The sequence below is a fragment of the Prunus avium genome, chromosome 8 (genome assembly GCF_965620075.1).
Source record: "Prunus avium chromosome 8, drPruAviu1.hap1.1, whole genome shotgun sequence".
In the NCBI taxonomy this organism is placed as follows: Eukaryota; Viridiplantae; Streptophyta; class Magnoliopsida; order Rosales; family Rosaceae; genus Prunus; species Prunus avium.
This window is the reverse complement of record NC_142291.1, coordinates 5,028,264-5,048,407: the sequence shown is the minus strand read 5'-3', so window position 1 is coordinate 5,048,407 and position 20,144 is coordinate 5,028,264. Positions and strand designations below refer to the sequence as shown.

The 20,144-nt window shown below is 35.7% G+C and overlaps 1 protein-coding gene across 4 annotated transcripts; it reads left to right on the top strand.

The window, feature by feature from the left end:
* The first annotated feature begins 8,060 nt into the window (after positions 1 to 8,060).
* Positions 8,061 to 19,150, top strand: GI (gigantea protein (GI)). Of its 4 annotated transcripts, XM_021962520.2 has the most exons (16): positions 8,062 to 8,246; positions 8,663 to 8,740; positions 8,865 to 9,059; positions 10,982 to 11,053; positions 11,185 to 11,239; positions 11,354 to 11,496; positions 11,708 to 11,982; positions 12,793 to 12,848; positions 13,434 to 13,674; positions 13,788 to 13,938; positions 14,957 to 15,166; positions 15,338 to 16,879; positions 17,092 to 17,160; positions 17,429 to 17,647; positions 18,433 to 18,525; positions 18,713 to 19,150. In XM_021962520.2, the coding sequence occupies exons 3-16, from the start codon at positions 8,973 to 8,975 to the stop codon at positions 19,010 to 19,012; spliced, it is 3,513 nt and encodes a 1,170-aa protein (XP_021818212.2). In that variant the 5' UTR covers positions 8,062 to 8,246; positions 8,663 to 8,740; positions 8,865 to 8,972; the 3' UTR covers positions 19,013 to 19,150. The 4 variants fall into 4 exon arrangements, with proteins under 4 accessions (XP_021818214.2, XP_021818212.2, XP_021818211.2 ...); XM_021962522.2 differs by having other exon boundaries at positions 8,061 to 8,246; positions 8,663 to 9,059; positions 11,726 to 11,982; XM_021962519.2 differs by lacking the exon at positions 8,062 to 8,246 and adding an exon at positions 8,474 to 8,492 and having other exon boundaries at positions 8,663 to 9,059.
* The last annotated feature ends 994 nt before the right edge of the window (positions 19,151 to 20,144 follow it).

The following is a 20,144-nucleotide window of genomic DNA, read 5'->3' as shown; positions in this document are numbered from 1 at the left end:
TTTGAAAGTAAGAAGTTTAGAAAATAAAAAGTTAGAATCTAAAGGGTTTAGCTATTATTACGTAGTTTATGAGTTGCAGTTAATGTGAGGTTTAGTGAGTACAATGGTTATGATTAGGTTTAATGTTGAGTTAATATTATGGCATATAAATAGGCGTTGTATCCACTCTATGTTATGTGTGTATCAAGAATATCAAGTGTGTGTTATAGCAGAGCATTTGAAGTATCAATCTTATTGAAGTTTGTCTCAAGTAAGTTTGTGTAGCCTTTGGGCTTCATTTCTCAAAAATTACGTAATTTCTTTAGTTCGTTATATTGTATTTCCTCCTTCATATTTATAGTGCATGTGCATAAAGCTAAATCCACCAATACTCTTTGGGGTTAAAATTCTGGATTGCCACTGGATGTGAGTACATGATGCTTCTAATCTAGCATATAATTACTCAAACATAATTCTTCTTGCAGTTTTATTAATTTACTATGAAAATGGGAAATTCATTGTTGTATGTTTAGATCACATGTATTTATATATATATATATATATAAATTTTCTTCTATGCTGACGTCCGAACATTATTACCCTACAGACTCCATTGTAAATGAAGAGGAAAGAATGGAGGGGTAGTAGAAAATATGTAGTGTTCACATGGAAATAATGTTTGGACTTCCGTGTAGGAGAAAATTTGTATATATATCCGAACGTCCGCATATGAGAAAATCTATATATATAATCATTAAAAAAAAACTATGATTTCTTCCCTCAAGTTGATCTCATGGTAAATTTTTTTTGTTTTTAAGGGGATATAATTTTATTAGATCAGTAGGAAAAAAGAGTACAAGGAAGACAGACTGTAAAAGGAGCCACCCATCCCAAAAGTAATGTGGCAGACATAAATAAAGACTTTCCGAGTAACCTGAGCTAGTCGAAAGCCTGAAACCATATAGAGAGAATTATTTTCGAAAATAATTTTCTATAAATCCTATCTACCTTTCCTCGAATATAGTCCAATAACATAAAGGACAAAATTGGCCGCTAATCGGCATAACTCTCCTAAGGAGGCTAAAAAAACCCAACAAACTCAACTAAGTTTATAGAATTATGAGAGAACAAAACATAGAAAACGAATAGGGTTTCGGGACTTTATTGACAAAAAATATGACCAAGACTAAAAATCTAAAACATTGGCAAGAAAAGGAAGAACAAATGCCCCTAATCTGGAGGAAACCGTCTGTCTCTCTCCCTCTCTCTCTCTGCTAGGGTTTTTTTTTCCATGTATATATATATATATATATATATATTTTTTTTTCTTCTAATGAGCTAGAAGTTGAGTTGGTTCCTACAATTTGAGTGAGAACAAGCCATTATGAATTGATTGGTCTAATGCTGTTAAATGATTGAAATATTTTTTTGGTCATAGAAAATTCTTTGTTGTATGATTAGATCTCATATATAAACAAAGCTTGACACGAATTCTTTCCCCCCCCAGTTCACGTAGCTATCAATTCTTAGTCTTTCAACAGGCAAGAAGGCAAGAAGGCAAGAAGGCAACGGCTTTTGCTGGTAATGGAGGTTAAATTAGTCAGCCACTACATCATCCACCTGGTTAACTTATCTCCAACCGTCCTAATCTTTTTCTAATCACCTCTCTTTGGCTTTGATATAGGTCACCATGGTCTCCATGGGACCCCCACATGGCCGACCAAGAAATGTAAAATCATGGGACACGTGTACAGTTTCTATAGCAACACCTAATATATATATATATATATTATTTTAATTATGTACCTGTGATGCTTGATTGCGTTGTTAATGTTGTGTTTAATTAAATAATAAATTAATTCAGCCATTGGTTGTATTGAGAAGCAGACGACCCACCCTTTTTTTTAATTTATAATTTTATAATTTTATAATTTTGATTTGAGTGCTTAGACGACATATATATTCCTTCATCATGGAGCCTCTTTTGTCTTTGTGTTCTCATCTTTCTAGAGTGTTCTGAAGGAGGGCTCAATTCCAAGAGTAGATTTACCTCGTTACCCTCTATATATATTTCTCAAAAATACAATAATTAACTTAGTAAAATCATCATAATTAAAGGAATTGGTGTTTATTATGTGTCTCGTGGATTTTTTTTGTAATTTTTTTTTTCTGTTTTTAAAAAAATTCTTAGTGTATTTTCTTGTGACATTGGCATTGATATTACCATCATTACTTATAATAATATTTCATATAACCTTGAATGAAACGTTGTTAGACAATATTCAATTTTATGTTTACATGTATATTGTATTTTTAATGACATTATTATTATTATTATTATCCTATTATTATTTATAATAAGTTCCTCAAATATAGTTTTGGTTCCATCACTGAGTTAAGATGCATGCATGGTATGTGAAAATGAATGATTCATGTCAACATATTGTTCCTATCTAAGTTGATTAAGACTTTAAAAAAACAAAAAAAAACCAAAGATACAGTGTGATTCTGAACAAGTCATTAACTATTTCTCTCTTTTTTCTTATCAATTTTGTGAAAGAGATGAAGCTCTTGTCATATCTTTACAATATTTTACCACGATATAATTTCAAGATTTCAAAACATTCCAATTATATATCGAAAAAGCAAATTATATTATGACCGAACTATAGAACATCTTCACAAAATAACGACAACGGATAATGAGCGGTCCACTATTAATAATATTGATGTCTTTTATGATGAAATCTCACATCTATTGGGTTATGTATATATTAGAGACAATATTAGTATCAGTAGTATTGAGCCGCTAATTCGTCACTCTAAAATCTTGACGCGTTTCTTCCAATTAATATAAAAACTCCACATTAAAATTTGCTCTCCCCTTGACCAAAAAAAAAAGGAAATAGGAAACAAATCATCCTCCCCAAAATACTATTATAACTGGTCAAATATTGAGCGTTATTGTTAGTTGTCAAATATTCAACGTTTACTAGTATATGAAGAAAAATACACGTATAGAATAACAGAATATCCAATTATCCGAGGGCATATCTGTCACTCCAAGAAAACGCAAAGCCCAGCTCCCAGTGCCCATACATGAAGTTATAGTCAACGGAGACGTCTGCCCAATCACTTTACGCCAACCAATAGAAACCCAGCACGTATGATGGTATGGCACCCATGGCATCTCATCCATGCCCGTGAGTCCGTGACACCATCATCCACCATCATCCTTCAAAACCTCGAAAGGCCAGATGGGGTCCAAGGCCAATAAAAAAAGGCCATACATGTCAGGCGGGACCCACATGGATCACGAGCCAAGTTGGGGAAGAGGAGAGATGGCAAGAAGATATATTGCTGGCACAGCATTGCGCCACGTCGCTTGGGCCTGATTTAACTAGAGTTTTTGTTTTTTATTTAATTTTTAATTTTAAAGATCTGATGACTCGGTTGTGTTTGTATATATCTAGAGCTGGGCGCTGATTGGCTGGACAAAATATCATAGGGCGATGCTCAGCCACTACCGCGTCTCCCACGAGATATTTATGTGCTGACCGTCAAACGCCTGCCCGCTCTCTTTCTGCCCACTCATCTCTCCACGCGTCGCTTCCTATTGGAAAATGCTTTTTCGGTCACAGCTGCCGGGTTCTCCTTGAGTCTTCAAAATCTATTCTTTTCTTATATAATTAAATTTGTATATGATTTTTAACATCAGAAATTAATATTTTACAGTTCAATTGTTAATAAAAACTACATAAAACCCAACATAAAAAATTACTATTTACGTGTTTCCTTTTGAAATTTGTATGGAATCAATTATTAGTTTTCTTTGTCTAATAATATTTTCTTTTCTAAGCTCTCAGATCAATTCTGAATCGCTTCTTATCTATTTTCAAAACATGAAAAGTAAAAACCCTTCATGAAAATAGACTATAATATAATTTTGAACAAGCCTACTATAATTTGATAGCATACTCTTAAGTATCATATTTCTAACTACCCTCTTATTTTAAAAAGCACCTCAAAACAACCGGTGAGTGTGACGTGATCTTTTATTGTCAATTCATCCATATTACAACACATACGGGGGCGGAACTAAAGCCTCGGTAAGTTTTGAAGAAAAAATAGTAGTAAACCTATATCTATATGGCCCACTACAAGAATTCTGCTGCGTTTTGGTTTTTTCGTTTGCAAAATCTACTAACTTTTTTTTCCCGCAAAGTCTGCTGCCTTTTTTTCTTTACCTACTGCCTTTTGGTTTTTGTGAAATTATATGCTACCTTTTTTCGTGTGAAATTATCTACTGTCATTGGTAAAAGGGTTTTTTTATATATAAATATCCCTTCAAGTTTATTTGTATTCTCTTCCAAGAACGAAACAATATGTTAACCTAATTCTATTGTTCTTGTGTTTACAACTAATATATAAATGAAACTTAATTCTTTATATTTTTGCATTTTGCATTTGTGAAGCTTATTTGGTTGATGCCAAGAAACTTTAAGGGATTCAAATTGCAAAGGTAAGATTTATTTATAATCTAAAAAAAACAAACTATTAGATTTTAAACTAAAAATTTTAGCTAGTCCACCAACTGAAAAATTTATAGTCCTGCCCTTGAACGCCTATATTTCGTTTATTCAAAATGAAGAGGCGTTTTTCATGGCTATGATGTTGAAGCAAATATAGGGTTTATATTCACCTGATCGATGAGACAGAGCTTCTAACAAGAGGGATTAGGCTTCCGTAAGCAAGTCTGACTTAGGTTTCCATCCTATTTATTCTTAAGAATGGTGTTCAAAAGATTGCATCTAGATAAGATAACTATGTTTCTCTTTAGTTTTTCTTTAATAATTTCTCTATTTAAAAATAATAATAAAAGTAGCACTGAGATTTTTGTTTATTAAAAAATAAAGTAGCATTAAAAAATAATTGCGTGTTGAACCGAAAAATAATGTTCAAGTGGCGCACTCATTTTCTAATTTGGGCAAGTGGTTTGCAATTTGACTTTGAGAAGTCAATCAAAAGTATTTCTGATCTTATCTTTTCTCCCTCCCCACTACCAAACTTTATGCATTAAATTAAAAACTTCAATCCTCGTTCATTGGGTAAAGTTTTGAAGAGTAAACTTCAAATATTAGTCAAACAAGCATCTCTTTCAAGTGTTTGTTTGTTTGTTTTTTTTTTTTTCCAACAAAAATATAGAATCAATAGTTAAACTTGGTGAAGGGGGCGGCCTCGCAACCTGATCAATTCGCTTAATTCACGTATGATTCTTGTGATTTGCGTGAGAAGCACAAGTGCATAAAAAAAAAAAGTATTTACACGAAGTATTTTTTTCACTCTTGCTAAATAAGTTGAACATGAAATGATAGCTTTTTTTTTTTTCTTCACACTAATATATGAAACCAGTGAAACAATGAAAGGAGCACCGTCAATACAGAGGTTGGAACATTTAATTAACGTTATATTTTTTCCACTTAAATATAGCAAATTCAAATGTGTTTTCTTTTTAAAAAAACTAGAAGGATTATGCACTTGGTAATGTGATGGATTTAGATGAGATCCAAGGGTGTCCACCGCCGACAGTAGTGACTAATCCCTTTCGCCGCGGGAGTTCTCCAAAGGAGGTAAACAACTGGCCACGAAATGCGCTCCATTCCCATGGGTGGGGATCAAACCCCCAACCACATGATTAAGAAATGAGGTGAGCTACCACCACACCACATCTCATGATTTAATGTGATGGATTTAGAATACAAAGAAAGTACTTAAGATATGAGAAATGAGAATAAAAGTAAGAACAAATTCACATGACAAGCATTAAAGAATCAACCTTGAGGTCCCCTTGAACTGATATCGGTCGTAAGTACCTATTAATAAAATTTACAATTTACGGAGTCTAGACTTCTATGTATTTGGATGGTATAAACATGATTCTACTACAAGAAAATAGTCATTAGCGACAAATTGTTTTCGAGGACCCCCAATGCCCTAAAAAAATGTACATTTTTCAATAGAAAAACGTTAGTAAGAAATATGTCACCAAGATGCATTTTGTTTCCAACACACAAACCCTCGTAAAAAAAGTATCAATGGATCTCATAAATATACATTTATTTGGTTGGAAGACTTGGTGCCAACTATATTCAGTCGCGAATCCATCTAATGGCGAGTGAAGGCTATTGTCCCTACTCACCCTACTTCCTTACCCATGAAGTCCCCATAATTCCATTTGAAGATGTGCTTGATCTTGTTGTAATGGGGGCAATGTGTTTGACAAAATTCCTCATAAAGAAGAGGGAGGGGCAAGGCAAAGAAGAAGAAGAAAGATGACATAGGGATGAGGGAGAGAGAGAGCCAGGGAAGAACACAGAAGAATAGAGAGATGAATGCGATGCAAAAGAAAAAGATATATTTGGGGTGGATTGATAGAGATGAATGAATCACATGTGTTAGGGTTCAGTTTTATATATTTTTTAGCTAGTATTGGAGGTGTTAAATATATTAGTTATGTCATTATATCACAAGGAGCATTGTTATACACTTGGTGTAGTCTTCACAAACTATCCTAGAGATTAGGGTTTCTGGATCCGCCACTAGCTATATTAACAACAAAAGGCCTGGTCATTGAAAATAGAATAGCTATTTACGAGGATTGTACATGCCGCAGTAGTTGACTATTTCCGAGGTAAAATATTCCCTCTTGATAATGCGTTTATATTGCCTAGGGTAATTAGATGGAGTCATAAGTGACTGTATAATTTTGAGAAAGTATTTTCTTTGTCAGGAGTATTTTTTTCATTACTGATTGCAATTAGTCAGTATTGGAAATAGTTGGTATATGCAAGGGCATAACTTTGGGAAATTAATCATCATGGACCAGATTTTACTTCCAAATAATTAAGTAGGATAATACTCTCGAAGCGATTGAATCATTGTCACATATATTATTGCACGCATTAGATGCCATAGAAATTTCATGAATAAAACCTAACTATATATATTATGAACTCATCCATTACTTACTTTTAATGATGTTTCAGTTCGATGACATAAAAAGTTTAAGATATTTATTACAGAACTACCCTCATTGTCAAAGACCTACTACAAATCTCACTTTATAGTTCTAACATGATGAGAGAAATTGAACTATAAAACTCCAAAGTTTTCTTCGTTTGGAAAAATAATTTAAAAGAGAATAAAGCCAATAAAGAATTGATGAAAATAATTTCAAAGGTTATATATTTTTCATTTTACATTTGCAAAGTCTAATTTTTTTGTTTCTAGATAAGATAAGGTATAATTACCTGTTTTTTTTTCTTTCATTTTTGTTAGCGTATTGCATGCGCCTACATCGTTCTTGTGGAATTTCTACTGCCCATCAAATTTAAAGCCAAAATTAGGTAACAATCCAGATGGCTTGTGCAAAACACAAACGCTGAAGATTATGCCAATTTCTCAAGTCCCACAACCAATTCATCAAAGGGCCCACAAAAACATCTTGTAGCATTTACCAATTTTTTATCCTTCATTTTCTCCCTCCCATTTGGGCCGAGAGAAATTTTCATACAACGGAGATAGCACTTTTGCTATTCTCGGTCAATAACACAATGACACATAGAATAAATTTTCCACATATCATGGTATTACCGGTTGGGAATAGCAAAACAGTACTATTCCCGTTACAAGTAAGTTTTTTTTCTTCGAACCGAAAATACATGAACAAATATGCTTTACAAGTACCACTGCAAGGTAGCAAACTGAAATTAACAATTTTAATTATATTTCTAGCTGCTGAGGACAATAAAGTAAAGTTGGGAGCCTCAGTGCTTGTCCTAGTTTTTCCTATGAGTTCTCTTTCCTCGTCATTGACAAGCTTTGACATATTTAAATTCCTTGAAAAGACATCCATGTACGTATGTATGCATGTCATGTGTGTATGATGGGCATACATGCATGAGGACATGTCACATGACGTGACATTGGGCCTCTTGTGTGAGAGGAAAATATCATTGCCACGTATGCACAAATCTATGAGAGCAAGCCTAAGGCCTTCTAAAGATCTCCTCTCTCTGTCTCTCCCCTTCTCTCTGTCTCTCTCTCTCTCTCTTCTCTAGTTCTGTACCAAAACTACAGCCTCTTAAAAATATTCCAACTAGAAAGATAAAAGGGAAAACAAAATAAGAACTGGTTTTACAGTGCCATTTTCTTATCATAAAAGGATCACAAACATCTCAAGGAAAAAGCTTTCGGAGAAGTTCAAGGTATTTTTGTTTCAGTTTTATTTTTTATTTTTTATGGGAAAGGTTTTTTGGGTTCTTATTAATAACAACTCTGGTCTGTTATTAGTTTGGTTTTTCTCATTTTTGTGATGTGATTTTGCATTCTTTTTATTTATTTTTATTTTTTATAAATAAGATGTGATTTTGAAGCCACCTATTTTCTTTGATTTGATTTTTATCATTCACGGACCAGCTTCAAGGAAGAAATCAGTTCAGTTCAATTCTTAGGTGCTAGCACATGGGTCTTCTTTGTTTCTTTCAACTTGTTTTTCCTAATTTTTATTTTCATGTTCATGTGAATAATGGCTTTTAAAGTTCTCTAATTTGTGTGTTTAATTCTCTGTTCTTTCATTTCTCCTGCATATTTCTAATTTCATATCTTCTACCTGCTTTCACAGCAATCGGATTGCAGTACAAATTTAAAGTTGTGAAGTTTTCTTCAGAGGCAGAGACTTGGAGTTGTGACTAAACAGAGGGTTGGGCTACAACTTTTTCATTATTTTCTGGGTCGCTCCAGCTTTATTGTTTAATTGTGGGAGATTGACGCAGTAATTTTATGCTGGGATGTTAAACTACAAAATTTTGATTCTTGATTGGTAGCGGGTAGAAGGGAAAGCTTGTGGACTGTCTTTGTGTGATATTTTTGTTGTGGTTGCAAAGTTTGTGGATTGGTGCTGGGTTGAAGGTTAGCTGGGAGATAAATTTTCCATGGCTGCTACATCTGAAAGATGGATTGATCGTCTGCAGTTCTCCTCATTGTTTGGGCCGCCCCCGCAAGATGCCCTGCGACGGAAGGTAAATCCGATTTTGATTCCTAATGTCGTGCTTAATTATATTATAACTTGACATGTATCTATATTCGTCACCTACCAGCTTAAGCTTTTGAAATATAATGGTCATCTACTAGGGCACTGGTTCCTAGAGGTCTTGGATTTGAAACCTCTGATCCTTTGTTATCGGTTATTTGTTTATTCCCTGTAGGATATTAAGATTTGGGGTAATATAACATATACACATGTCCATATTGAATGCTACTCTGCATTTTCTTCATAATACTTATCCAGTCCAGTTTCATTTACCCAAGAAAATACTTATCCAGTTTGGTTTAGTTTGATTTAGTGAGATGGGTGAATTTGAGTAAACAGATTTTTCTATCTGGTGTATATTAAGGATCTATTTTTGTTTTCATATAAGATTTAAACAGACTAATTCCTTATACATGGGATTTGCAGGGATGAATCTTTTAAATGAATTGGAGTTATACGCAAAATTTAACTCACTCTTTAAACCAAATCATATGAAATGCCATGGTAATTATCAAGCTTCCACTATCCAGTGTGCCAGTAGTTGATAATTTGGATAAAGTCCCATGTATTTCAATTTGAGGCCAGAGTCAGGAAAAGTAGTTTGCAAGGTCTCATATTTCCAGTTTGTTTAGATAGGTGACCTAAATCGGAGAGCAATGAAAGGCCCTCCACTCTCTACTCTCTTGTGACCTATTTATCTATTCATTTTAATGCACCTAAAGGGATAATCTATCAGTGTCCTTGCCCAGAAATAGTACCATTAAGAGTAGAGTAAGTATCTTTTATAACCCTTTGTTCATGATGTGATATCAGGAGGGTCTAAGCTAACCGGCCATGCAACCCCATCCTTTAAAAAAAATAATTATTCTCTAGTAATAGATTCAAATAATTGAGGATCCAGCCCAAACTTGCCATGGAACCTCCTTTTTCTGTTGATCTCTCTTCTTGACTTTTTGTTTAGATAGGAGATTGTTCTCCTTTTCCTTTTCCCGGAAATATCTCAACATTATCATGAGTGCTGCAATACATTTATGTCTTTTAGAATAATAAATGTGAAATTTTTTCATGTTTACAACACTTTGAAACCTTTCTGAAGTAGTCGAACTTTATCAGTTTTAAGGATTCTCACTAATGTTAGAAGGTCTTAAACAAAAAATTAGTCCCAGAGCTTTAAGTAAACCTCCAAGAAATCTCATAAGGCTGCTGACCAAAGTTCACCCTTTAATTAGCAACGTTGTGCTCAGGTTGAAATTGCAGTGCTGCTGATTGTAGCACCGTGTAGTAGTATTTGAAGCAATTGATTCTTTTCTCTGTCAATGAGTTCATTTTAATAAATTAGAAGAAACAGCTCCTCCTCCTGAGATTCCAGGAATAGTTTTCTAAACCTAACATTTCTTACTATCAGAACATTGTAATCTACAAGTTAGTAGAAAGAGGGTAAAAACAGTGAGAATAGGATAGCACAATTAGTAGAAACTGCGAATATAACAAAACTTCCGTACTGCCATTGTTTTTCAACATCCTTTAAGTGAAGATTTCTCTGGAGGCAAGGGTATTAATAATGCATGATATGATTCATACTTCTCACTTACAATGATAACATATTTAGTCTACAACTATTACACAGTAGGAAAGTAATGAAGTCAACCCTAGGCATAAGCTAATTACAATAGATGAGCTCTAACTTATACATGTCAACATTAAGTACTTTCTATTTAAAAGAACTTTGGTGTATTGATAAAAGTTCATCTGGATTTTCAAGGTGTTCCTTTTGTGATAGTTGTTAGTGATTGAAAACGATCAATTTCTTTCTATGTCCAGAGATTTAATTTTGGTTGCTATTCTGCCTCTATCAATTTCCTACAAGAACTGAAAGACACGCTTCTGTTTTCTAATTTTCCCCTCCTGTAGGCTCAAGTTACTGCCTATGTGGACTACTTTGGTCAGTTTACATCAGAACAGTTTCCTGAGGACATTGCCGAGGTATGCTGTGTTTATATCATGAGCTTTGTCTTATCCTGCATGCTTGTGAAAAGTTTGTGAAATTCTTCTTGCTTGTTTTTTTTTCAATTGTCTATAACAGATGTTTGAACTAACATATTGCCTGATGACAGCTGATCCGTAACCGTTATCCATCGGAGGTGAAGCGTCTCTTTGATGATGTCCTGGGTATTCATACTTTACCCTTGTTAGTTATGACATGATTGATTAGACCTGATAGTTTCATATGATGTTTTCTCATTGCTGCATAATGACTGCTTTTTCTACTTGGACTTGTTCCAGCTATGTTTGTCCTTCATCACCCTGAGCATGGGCATGCTGTTATCCTTCCAATTATTTCATGTCTCATTGATGGTACGCTGGCATATGAAAGGATCAGTCCACCATTTGCTTCTTTCATATCGTTGGTCTGCCCAAGCAGTGAGGTGATGCCATAGCAGATTAATCTGGCCATTTAAAATCTGTTTTATTTTATGTTTTGTTTACACCTCACTTTCATTTCTCCAAGAAGTACATGTCTTCTTTTTCTTTAAAAACTATCCAAGTTTTTTTTATTTATAAAATTTAATGTTCTTTGTATGTATTTCAGAAGTATTTTTATTTATTTACTTATTTGTATCTTTCGACTTCTCACAGAATGAGTATTCTGAGCAGTGGGCTCTGGCATGTGGGGAGATTTTACGAATCTTAACTCATTACAATCGCCCCATATACAAGGTGGAGCAACAGAATAGTGAAACAGAAAGAAGCAGTAGTGGTAGCCATGCTACAACAAGTGACTCCGTTGATGGTGAATCCAGCCATATACCTTTGGTACAACAAGAGAGGAAACCTATAAGGCCTTTGTCTCCTTGGATTACTGATATATTGCTTGCTGCACCTCTAGGTATCAGAAGTGATTACTTCCGCTGGTGAGTGCACGTTTTTATTGAGGTTGTGTCGTTATTTTTGTTGAAAGTCGTAAGCATTATGTTGTTGATTTCAAGTCGTGTATATGTGCAAAGCGGCACACACTCCAATTACAAATTAAAAGAGTAAACAACAGTGGTTTGTTCTTATTTCTTGCCTATTAAGAGGCAGCACTCCATCAAAAAGTTTTTTTTTATAAATTTTATATTTTCAAATGACTGTTTTGACCAATGAAGACACGTCAACTGTTAAAAAGTCTTATTCCCCAATAATTTGGCAAGGAAAGGTTTAAATGGATCAGGTTTGGTGGTTGTTTTTCTTTGCATCCAATCGGCCTGCTTTTTTATTGAAAACACTAGTTCTTTTGCAATTCAACGTTTGAAACAATTTTCAAGGTGACGGGATGTTCTCATCCCTCCATGATAGTGAAATTTTTGTTATACAATAAATATCTCAAATGATGAATATATCCAAATTGATTTTTTAAATGAAAGGAAAAATGGGAGAAAAGGAAAGGGAAGTCTGTTTTAAAGAATATTATAAGGGTATACCTAGAGAAGATTAAGCTCTGAAAGAGGTTGGCGTTTTCCTTGTGGTCCACTTTTTACGTTTTTATGTTAGATAAGTTTTACATTAGTTCAACAGCATTTTCATATTACCGATTGTTCATAATTTTAAAAAGAAAATTTAAATGCAATCAAATGGTAGTTTGAAACTTTGTCACAAAATTGATGTAGGAAATCATTTCATCTTGTTTTTGCTTTTCTTATTCATTCTCATGTAATATAAAAAACCTTTGTATGCTTTAACAGGTGTAGTGGGGTTATGGGAAAATATGCTGCTGGAGAACTCAAGCCACCATCAACTGGTTAGTTAAATCTTCCTTCACCAGTATAGAATGTGATCTTGCTGCTGTAATTTTTTAATTGATTTCAATTTGTGCCTTTCATAATATGAAATTTCGTCTGGAAACATTAACATGTGGTATGGAATCCGACTGCATGCAGTTATGTATAACCACATTCATGTGACTTAGATATAATCTTGTGCTACATGACATGACTCAACAAACATATTCAATTGCTTTAAAATTATTACCTTCTAGCAAATTTGTAGGTTCAATTGTACACCTGATGTGAGAACCTTACCAGCTTGTGTATACTTTCGTAACTGTTAGTAATTTTTGCTGTTTTTGTTTCTTTGTCATTGTTGTTTTCTTTGATGTTTTCTGCCCTTCCTCGTCCCCGCCTCCATCACTATGACCACCAACTTATCTCATTGTTTGTTAGAGATGTTCTGACACGCTGAGGAAACCTATTTTTGTTTTTTTGGTTTTTTAAGTTCAAATATAAAGGAAAACAGCGTTAGAATTTCCTTACAAATTCTATTTAACATGAAAGATTCCCCTATGAATGACTTTCTTTTTCTTTTTCCATTTTCTCCTCACTCTTAGCTTCTTCTCGTGGATCTGGAAAACATCCCCAGCTCATGCCATCAACTCCAAGGTGGGCAGTTGCTAACGGTGCTGGAGTTATATTAAGTGTTTGTGATGAGGAAGTTGCTCGCTATGAGACTGCTACTTTGACGGCAGTCGCTGTCCCTGCACTCCTACTTCCTCCTCCAACAACAGCTTTGGATGAGCACCTAGTAGCGGGGTTACCTGCTCTTGAGCCATATGCACGCTTATTTCATAGGTAAATCTTGAATGTCCATCTCTCGAGCCACCAAAAAGGGGAAGGATCTGAATCATTCTGTGTACCAGCCTGAGTTTTGCTAATATTTGTTAATATGTTATTTCATGCAATAGGTATTATGCTATTGCTACTCCAAGTGCCACCCAAAGACTTCTTCTTGGCCTTCTAGAAGCACCACCATCATGGGCTCCTGATGCACTTGATGCAGCTGTACAGCTTGTGGAACTCCTTCGTGCTGCTGAAGATTATGCATCTGGCATAAGGGTAAGCTGGACGTATTTAATTATCTTCTGATGCTATCCTGGTGATATATATCAAACTTGACCGATGTCTTCATCTTTTTGGCATCTCTTGTATGGCCTGCTTAAAATAGATTGGTAAACGTGAAACTGTCATTGATCTATAGGAATATCTTTCAAAATGCTTTTCTCCTCTCAGTTATATCTAACCTCCACTAGCATTAGATAGAATAGTTGGTACTATTTTCTTTTTCTTATCGAAACAGATTTTTCAGTGGTCTTAGAGTAATTCCATCAAGCTATCTCCATTCCGATTTACATATAACATAGTCTTATATTTCTTACAACAATATTCTGAACATTGGTGATCATAGCCCATTTACATTTTAGACCATACTTCATCATGGTTTGGTTGCAACTTCTAAAATCGACTGATTTGTAATTTTTTAAGCTCTGATAAAGAAACAGCCATTTTGAAGCTTCATGACATCATAATATACCCAGAATTGCCCAACTTTCTGCAAAGTAATGATGTGAAAGGCATCCTTCCTGTTAACTGGTACATGCTGCATAAGCAGATATATCATATGCCCAGTTCCCTCGGTTTGGTGATAATAGGTTCATGGCATGGAAAATTGCACCTTTGCAGATTGTTACCCACTTGTTAATAGCTTAAGCTTTTTGGACGTGTCATTTTCCAACATCTTGTATTTTCAAATACTTCAAAAGACAGGTTGGTGTAGTTATGTAAATAGTGCAGTTGAATGCCATAGAGTAATCAACTTTTAATCTTTTAATTCATGTCATGGTGCATGGACAATCAATGGAATTATATCCAAGCTCTAGAACAACAGTACACTAATAACTGTAAGTTTCCATCATCCGGTAAGGTGACATGGAGGGACAGCTTATTTGTTACTCAGATGATCTTCTCTCCTCTCTCTCTTCCTCTTTTGGTGGAAATATATATTAATTTGTAGTAGCTCTTGAAACTGATGAATACAGAAATTTTGTTAATTACATTTTCTCTGTCATTCATGTAGCTTCCTAGGAACTGGATGCATCTGCATTTCCTGCGTGCAATTGGAACCGCAATGTCCATGAGAGCGGGCATAGCAGCTGATGCTGCGGCAGCTTTACTTTTCCGAATACTCTCACAGCCTGCATTGCTTTTCCCTCCACTAAGACAAGTTGATGGAGTTGAAGTTCAGCATGAGCCTTTGGGTGGTTACATCTCAAGCTACAAGAAGCAGGTACGTTTTAATAACTTTTAATTTTCAGGGTTTTATGCTTTCCACTGCCAAAACGCACTTTGATCTAGTTTGTTTTGGCCGCTCTTGTTTTGATCTGAAGTTTTGTTTTGCTCTGAAAAGAATTAAGTATTAAATGAACCTAAATACTACCTCAAATTCACTATTAACCAGATTGAAGTTCCTGAGGCTGAAGCAACAATTGAAGCTACTGCCCAAGGGATTGCTTCTATGCTCTGTGCCCATGGGCCTGAGGTTGAATGGCGAATTTGTACCATATGGGAAGCTGCGTATGGCCTCATTCCTTTAAGTTCCTCTGCAGTTGACCTTCCTGAGATCATTGTCGCCACTCCATTACAACCTCCAATATTATCATGGAATCTGTATATACCCCTCCTTAAGGTCTTGGAATATCTACCTCGTGGAAGTCCGTCTGAGGCATGCCTTATGAAGATATTTGTTGCCACTGTTGAAGCGATTCTTCAGAGAACATTTCCGCCTGAGTCATCAAGAGAGCAAAACAGGAAAACAAGGTACCTTTTTGGCATAGGTTCGACCTCAAAAAACCTGGCTGTGGCAGAGCTTCGTACAATGGTTCATTCACTATTCTTGGAATCATGTGCCTCGGTAGAGCTTGCTTCACGCCTACTGTTTGTTGTGCTAACTGTATGCGTCAGTCATGAAGCTCAGTCCAATGGAAGCAAGAAAGCAAGAGTTGAAGAAAGCTACCCAGCTGATGAGAGCGTTGAAGAATCACAAAAGATGTCAGATAAGCAGAGAAACAGAACTAAAAAGACAAAAAAACAGGGGCCTGTAGCAGCATTTGATTCTTATGTTCTGGCTGCTGTTTGTGCTCTTGCATGTGAGCTTCAGTTGTTCCCTTTGATTTCGAAGGGGATTAATCGTGCTCACTCTAAAGATGCAAAAAATGTGGCAAAGCCTGCCAAAGAAAATGTATGTACTAATGAGTTTCGGAGTAGTGTTGACTCAGCAGTTTGTCACACACGCAGAATATTAGCCATTTTGGAGGCACTTTTCTTGCTGAAGCCATCTTCCATTGGCACTTCGTGGAGTTACAGTTCAAATGAGATAATTGCAGCAGCCATGGTTGCAGCTCATGTTTCTGAATTATTTAGATGGTCAAAAGCTTGCATGCATGCACTCTCTGTCTTGATGCGATGTAAGTGGGACAGTGAAATTTGCTCCAGAGCCTCATCATTATACAACCTCATTGATTTCCACAGTAAGGCTGTTGCATCTATCGTTAACAAGGCTGAACCATTGGAAGCACACTTGATGCAAGTTCCAATTTGGAGGGATTCCTTTGGGTGTTTTGAAGGCAGAAAACTAAGTCAAGGTGGAAACAGTAGATGCTTAAATGTAGGGCAGCCATCTGCCTTGCAGTGTGAGGATTCAGCACATTCAGAAACTAAACACAAATCTGAGAGTGCATCACATTCATTTGAGGGGTCGGGAAATACCTCCGGTAAAGGTGTAGCAAATTTCCCATTAGATGCTTCAGATTTGGCCAACTTTCTTACTATGGACAGGCATATCGGATTTAATTGCAGTGCACAGGTTCTTCTAAGATCAGTACTCACAGAAAAACAAGAGCTATGTTTCTCAGTTGTCTCACTGTTGTGGCACAAGTTAATTGCAGCTCCTGAAACCCAGCCTTCTGCGGAAAGCACTTCTGCTCAACAAGGATGGCGGCAGGTAATCTTATATTTCTTGCGTCTCTTTGCATGACCGTCATCATCATCATCTCCAATATTATTAGTAGGTTTTGTGTCTATATGCTGTTCTGAATCAGTAATTCATCAGATACATTTGTGCTATATTTCATTTGAGTTATTGTTTGCCATTTTTCCATTGAAAATGTATAATGTTTGACATGTAATTTTTAACCATATTATTTGCTATGTTAGGTCGTTGATGCATTATGCAATGTTGTGTCAGCAACACCAGCAAAAGCAGCCACTGCAGTGGTTCTTCAGGTCTAAATTTTGTCTCACTTTTTACATTGCCACATTATAACTTTTGCTTTGGCTACTGACTTGAACACCACATGATTTTGTTTCAGTTTACACCATTTCCTGTTTCATCGTAACAAGTAGAAAAACATGGTTTTGTTAATTCTTTTCATCACTTGATTTTGGAAGGCTTGTTTCCTGGCCGTTGTCCACATCAATGGCTTTCTGATTTATTGTTATTTAAATTACATCATTTTTTTTAGTCAGTTTCATGACTTTGTACTCATGTCAGGCGGAGAGGGAATTGCAGCCTTGGATTGCCAAAGATGATGATCAAGGTCAGAAGATGTGGAGAATCAACCAGAGGATTGTAAAATTGATTGTGGAGTTGATGAGAATTCATGATAGCCCAGAGTCATTGGTAATTTTGTCAAGTGCCTCAGATCTACTTTTGCGTGCCACTGATGGGATGCTTGTTGATGGAGAAGCTTGCACCTTACCCCAACTAGAGGTATGATGTGACTGCATTAATGTTTGTGGCGTATGACTTCTGTTCACTAAGCCAAGACTTGAATATTAGCTTTAAATTTTATGTTTTTTTTTTTTTGGCCACTTAAGGAACACTGTCCATATCCGAACTGAAGGTTGATTTGACCACCAGGCAGTTCACATTGAGATCTTCCATACTTTCATTTCAAATAACCTTCCTAGACATAAGATTGCTGAAGGCTCAAGACTATAATGAGTGAAAAAAGCTTGATAATCTAAACTTGGCGAAGCTAAATCCCAAGAAATTGGGGTTGGCAAGTGAATTGCTTCCACTATTTAATCCCATCTAATCTCTTTTTCTTCTTTGAGGACCATGTCTTTGCTCAATTCTATCTGTTTCAATTTTGGGCAGTCCTCAACTCTTTAGGCTTCATGAACTAGAATGGAATCACTTTTTCATACCATGCAAATATGACATGACTGCATCATCTTGCAACTCTTTCACAATTTTTTGTCAAATGACACATGACTGGATCACCTTGCAACTCTTTCACAGTTTAGCGTCACTTGGTGCTAATTTGCTTCCACATTTGTTTTTTCCAGTACCTTCATGCCTTATCCTGTCTTCCATAATATAGTTACTCATCCATTTTAGATCCTCATTTACACTTTATTTATCTAATGCTTTTAGCGTTCTTTCTTTCTTTTTGGTCATACACTTTTTCTGTGTAGCATAGAGTGAGTACTTATCAGTTATCAATTTAACCTTCAATGTATTAAAGCATCAACCTCTATATAAATGGGCAGCTACTGGAAGCAACAGCTAGAGCAATTCAGCCTGTGCTCGAGTGGGGAGAATCTGGGCTGGCAGTCGCAGATGGCCTTTCGAACCTGTTAAAGGTAAAATAGCCAGCTGATTCATACAATCACTTGGTATGATCCTAAGAAATTTGAGAACAAATAGACGCAGTGTTGCAAGAAAAAAAATTAGGAAAGAAAGAAAGAAAGAACGAAAGAAGTGCTTATTTCATTATAATGTTTATGCAAAACCATTAGTTATGTGATCTATTTGCTCCAATTCATGCAGTGTCGTCTGCCAGCTACCATCCGATGCCTTTCTCATCCGAGTGCACATGTTCGTGCTCTGAGCACATCAGTTCTTCGTGATATTTTGCAAACCAGTTCAATTAGACCTAACCCTAATCCGGTGGAAATAAATGGTATTCATGGTCCTTCCTACAAGTATTTTAACTTAGATGTGATTGACTGGCAAGCTGATGTGGAAAAGTGCTTGACATGGGAAGCTCATAGCCGACTTGCGACTGGAATGCCTATAAAATTTCTTGATACTGCCGCCAAAGAATTGGGTTGTAGTATTTCCTTATGAAATCGATTAGCTTCAGGTGTATAATTTTTTTTTCTTTTTCATGTGAGACTTGTCTTACACAATAGATACTTGCATCTTTATTGCCTTGAAAGATGAGTTTGCAGGTTAATAGATATTCATTTGTTCTTCTGGGTCCAAGGTGTCAGTCATACTGTCAAAATTTTCTTTTCTGACCAGACATGGCAGTCCCTCATGGAAGGAGATTTGTGTAAATGATAATTATGGTTTAATTGTCACCCTAGTCATCCTAATTTGGATCTTAAACCAGTCTTCTCATGCATTGATTTTGTTTCCTCTAATTCACTAATAAATTATGCACTTGAGACTTGAGCACGTATTCAAAAGTCCAATGGCGTGGACAGCAAACCAGTTGAAATGCTTTATGTTCATTTTATCAGTCTCTTCTTTGTCCTCCATCTGTTTTCTTAATATTTTCCCCGACATTTAACGCATTAGATCTCATATTTCATAGTTCTTATTCCACCTTACCTAATACCCTAGGATGGAAGGCTGCCCTTCATTGAAAAATACCATAATATATTTTCGCAAATAAGCTCGAAGTACATCATTCATGAGACTTCGAAATGTAGATGGTGCATTAAAGAGGGTAAAGGGCATCACCAAGAACTCAAAATGGCCATTACGAGTCCCCTTCACGTATATAATCAAGATGCATACGAATGCCTCAACGTCGACCTAAGATCTAATTTCAAAGAAAAAATGATGCACCATGTAATTCATCTACCAACTTTCATTGTGCTAGCATTGAGAGCCCTATTGTCGATGCATATTCGCATGTATTGTCCTTTTTCTTCACAAGGAAGACTGGTGATGATAATGGACTGGAGGGAGAAGGGGAAGGGAGCCATGGTGCTGGTTCTAACTTCTAAGGAAAGAAAGGTTTAGTTGATTCTCACAATAATTCTTTTTTATTTTATTTAAACATAAGTGATGTAATGGACTTTCTTATTGCTTGGAATAAGGCTCGAGGTGGAATGCGATTGTATCAATACCCACCCCCTCTTCAGTCTCCTGTTTTATTGTAAACTGAGTAAAAGGTTTTTGCTTGTATAGATCTTACAGGTACTGTGTACACAAATTATGAGGACTTTGGATAACGATCTTGGAGTTG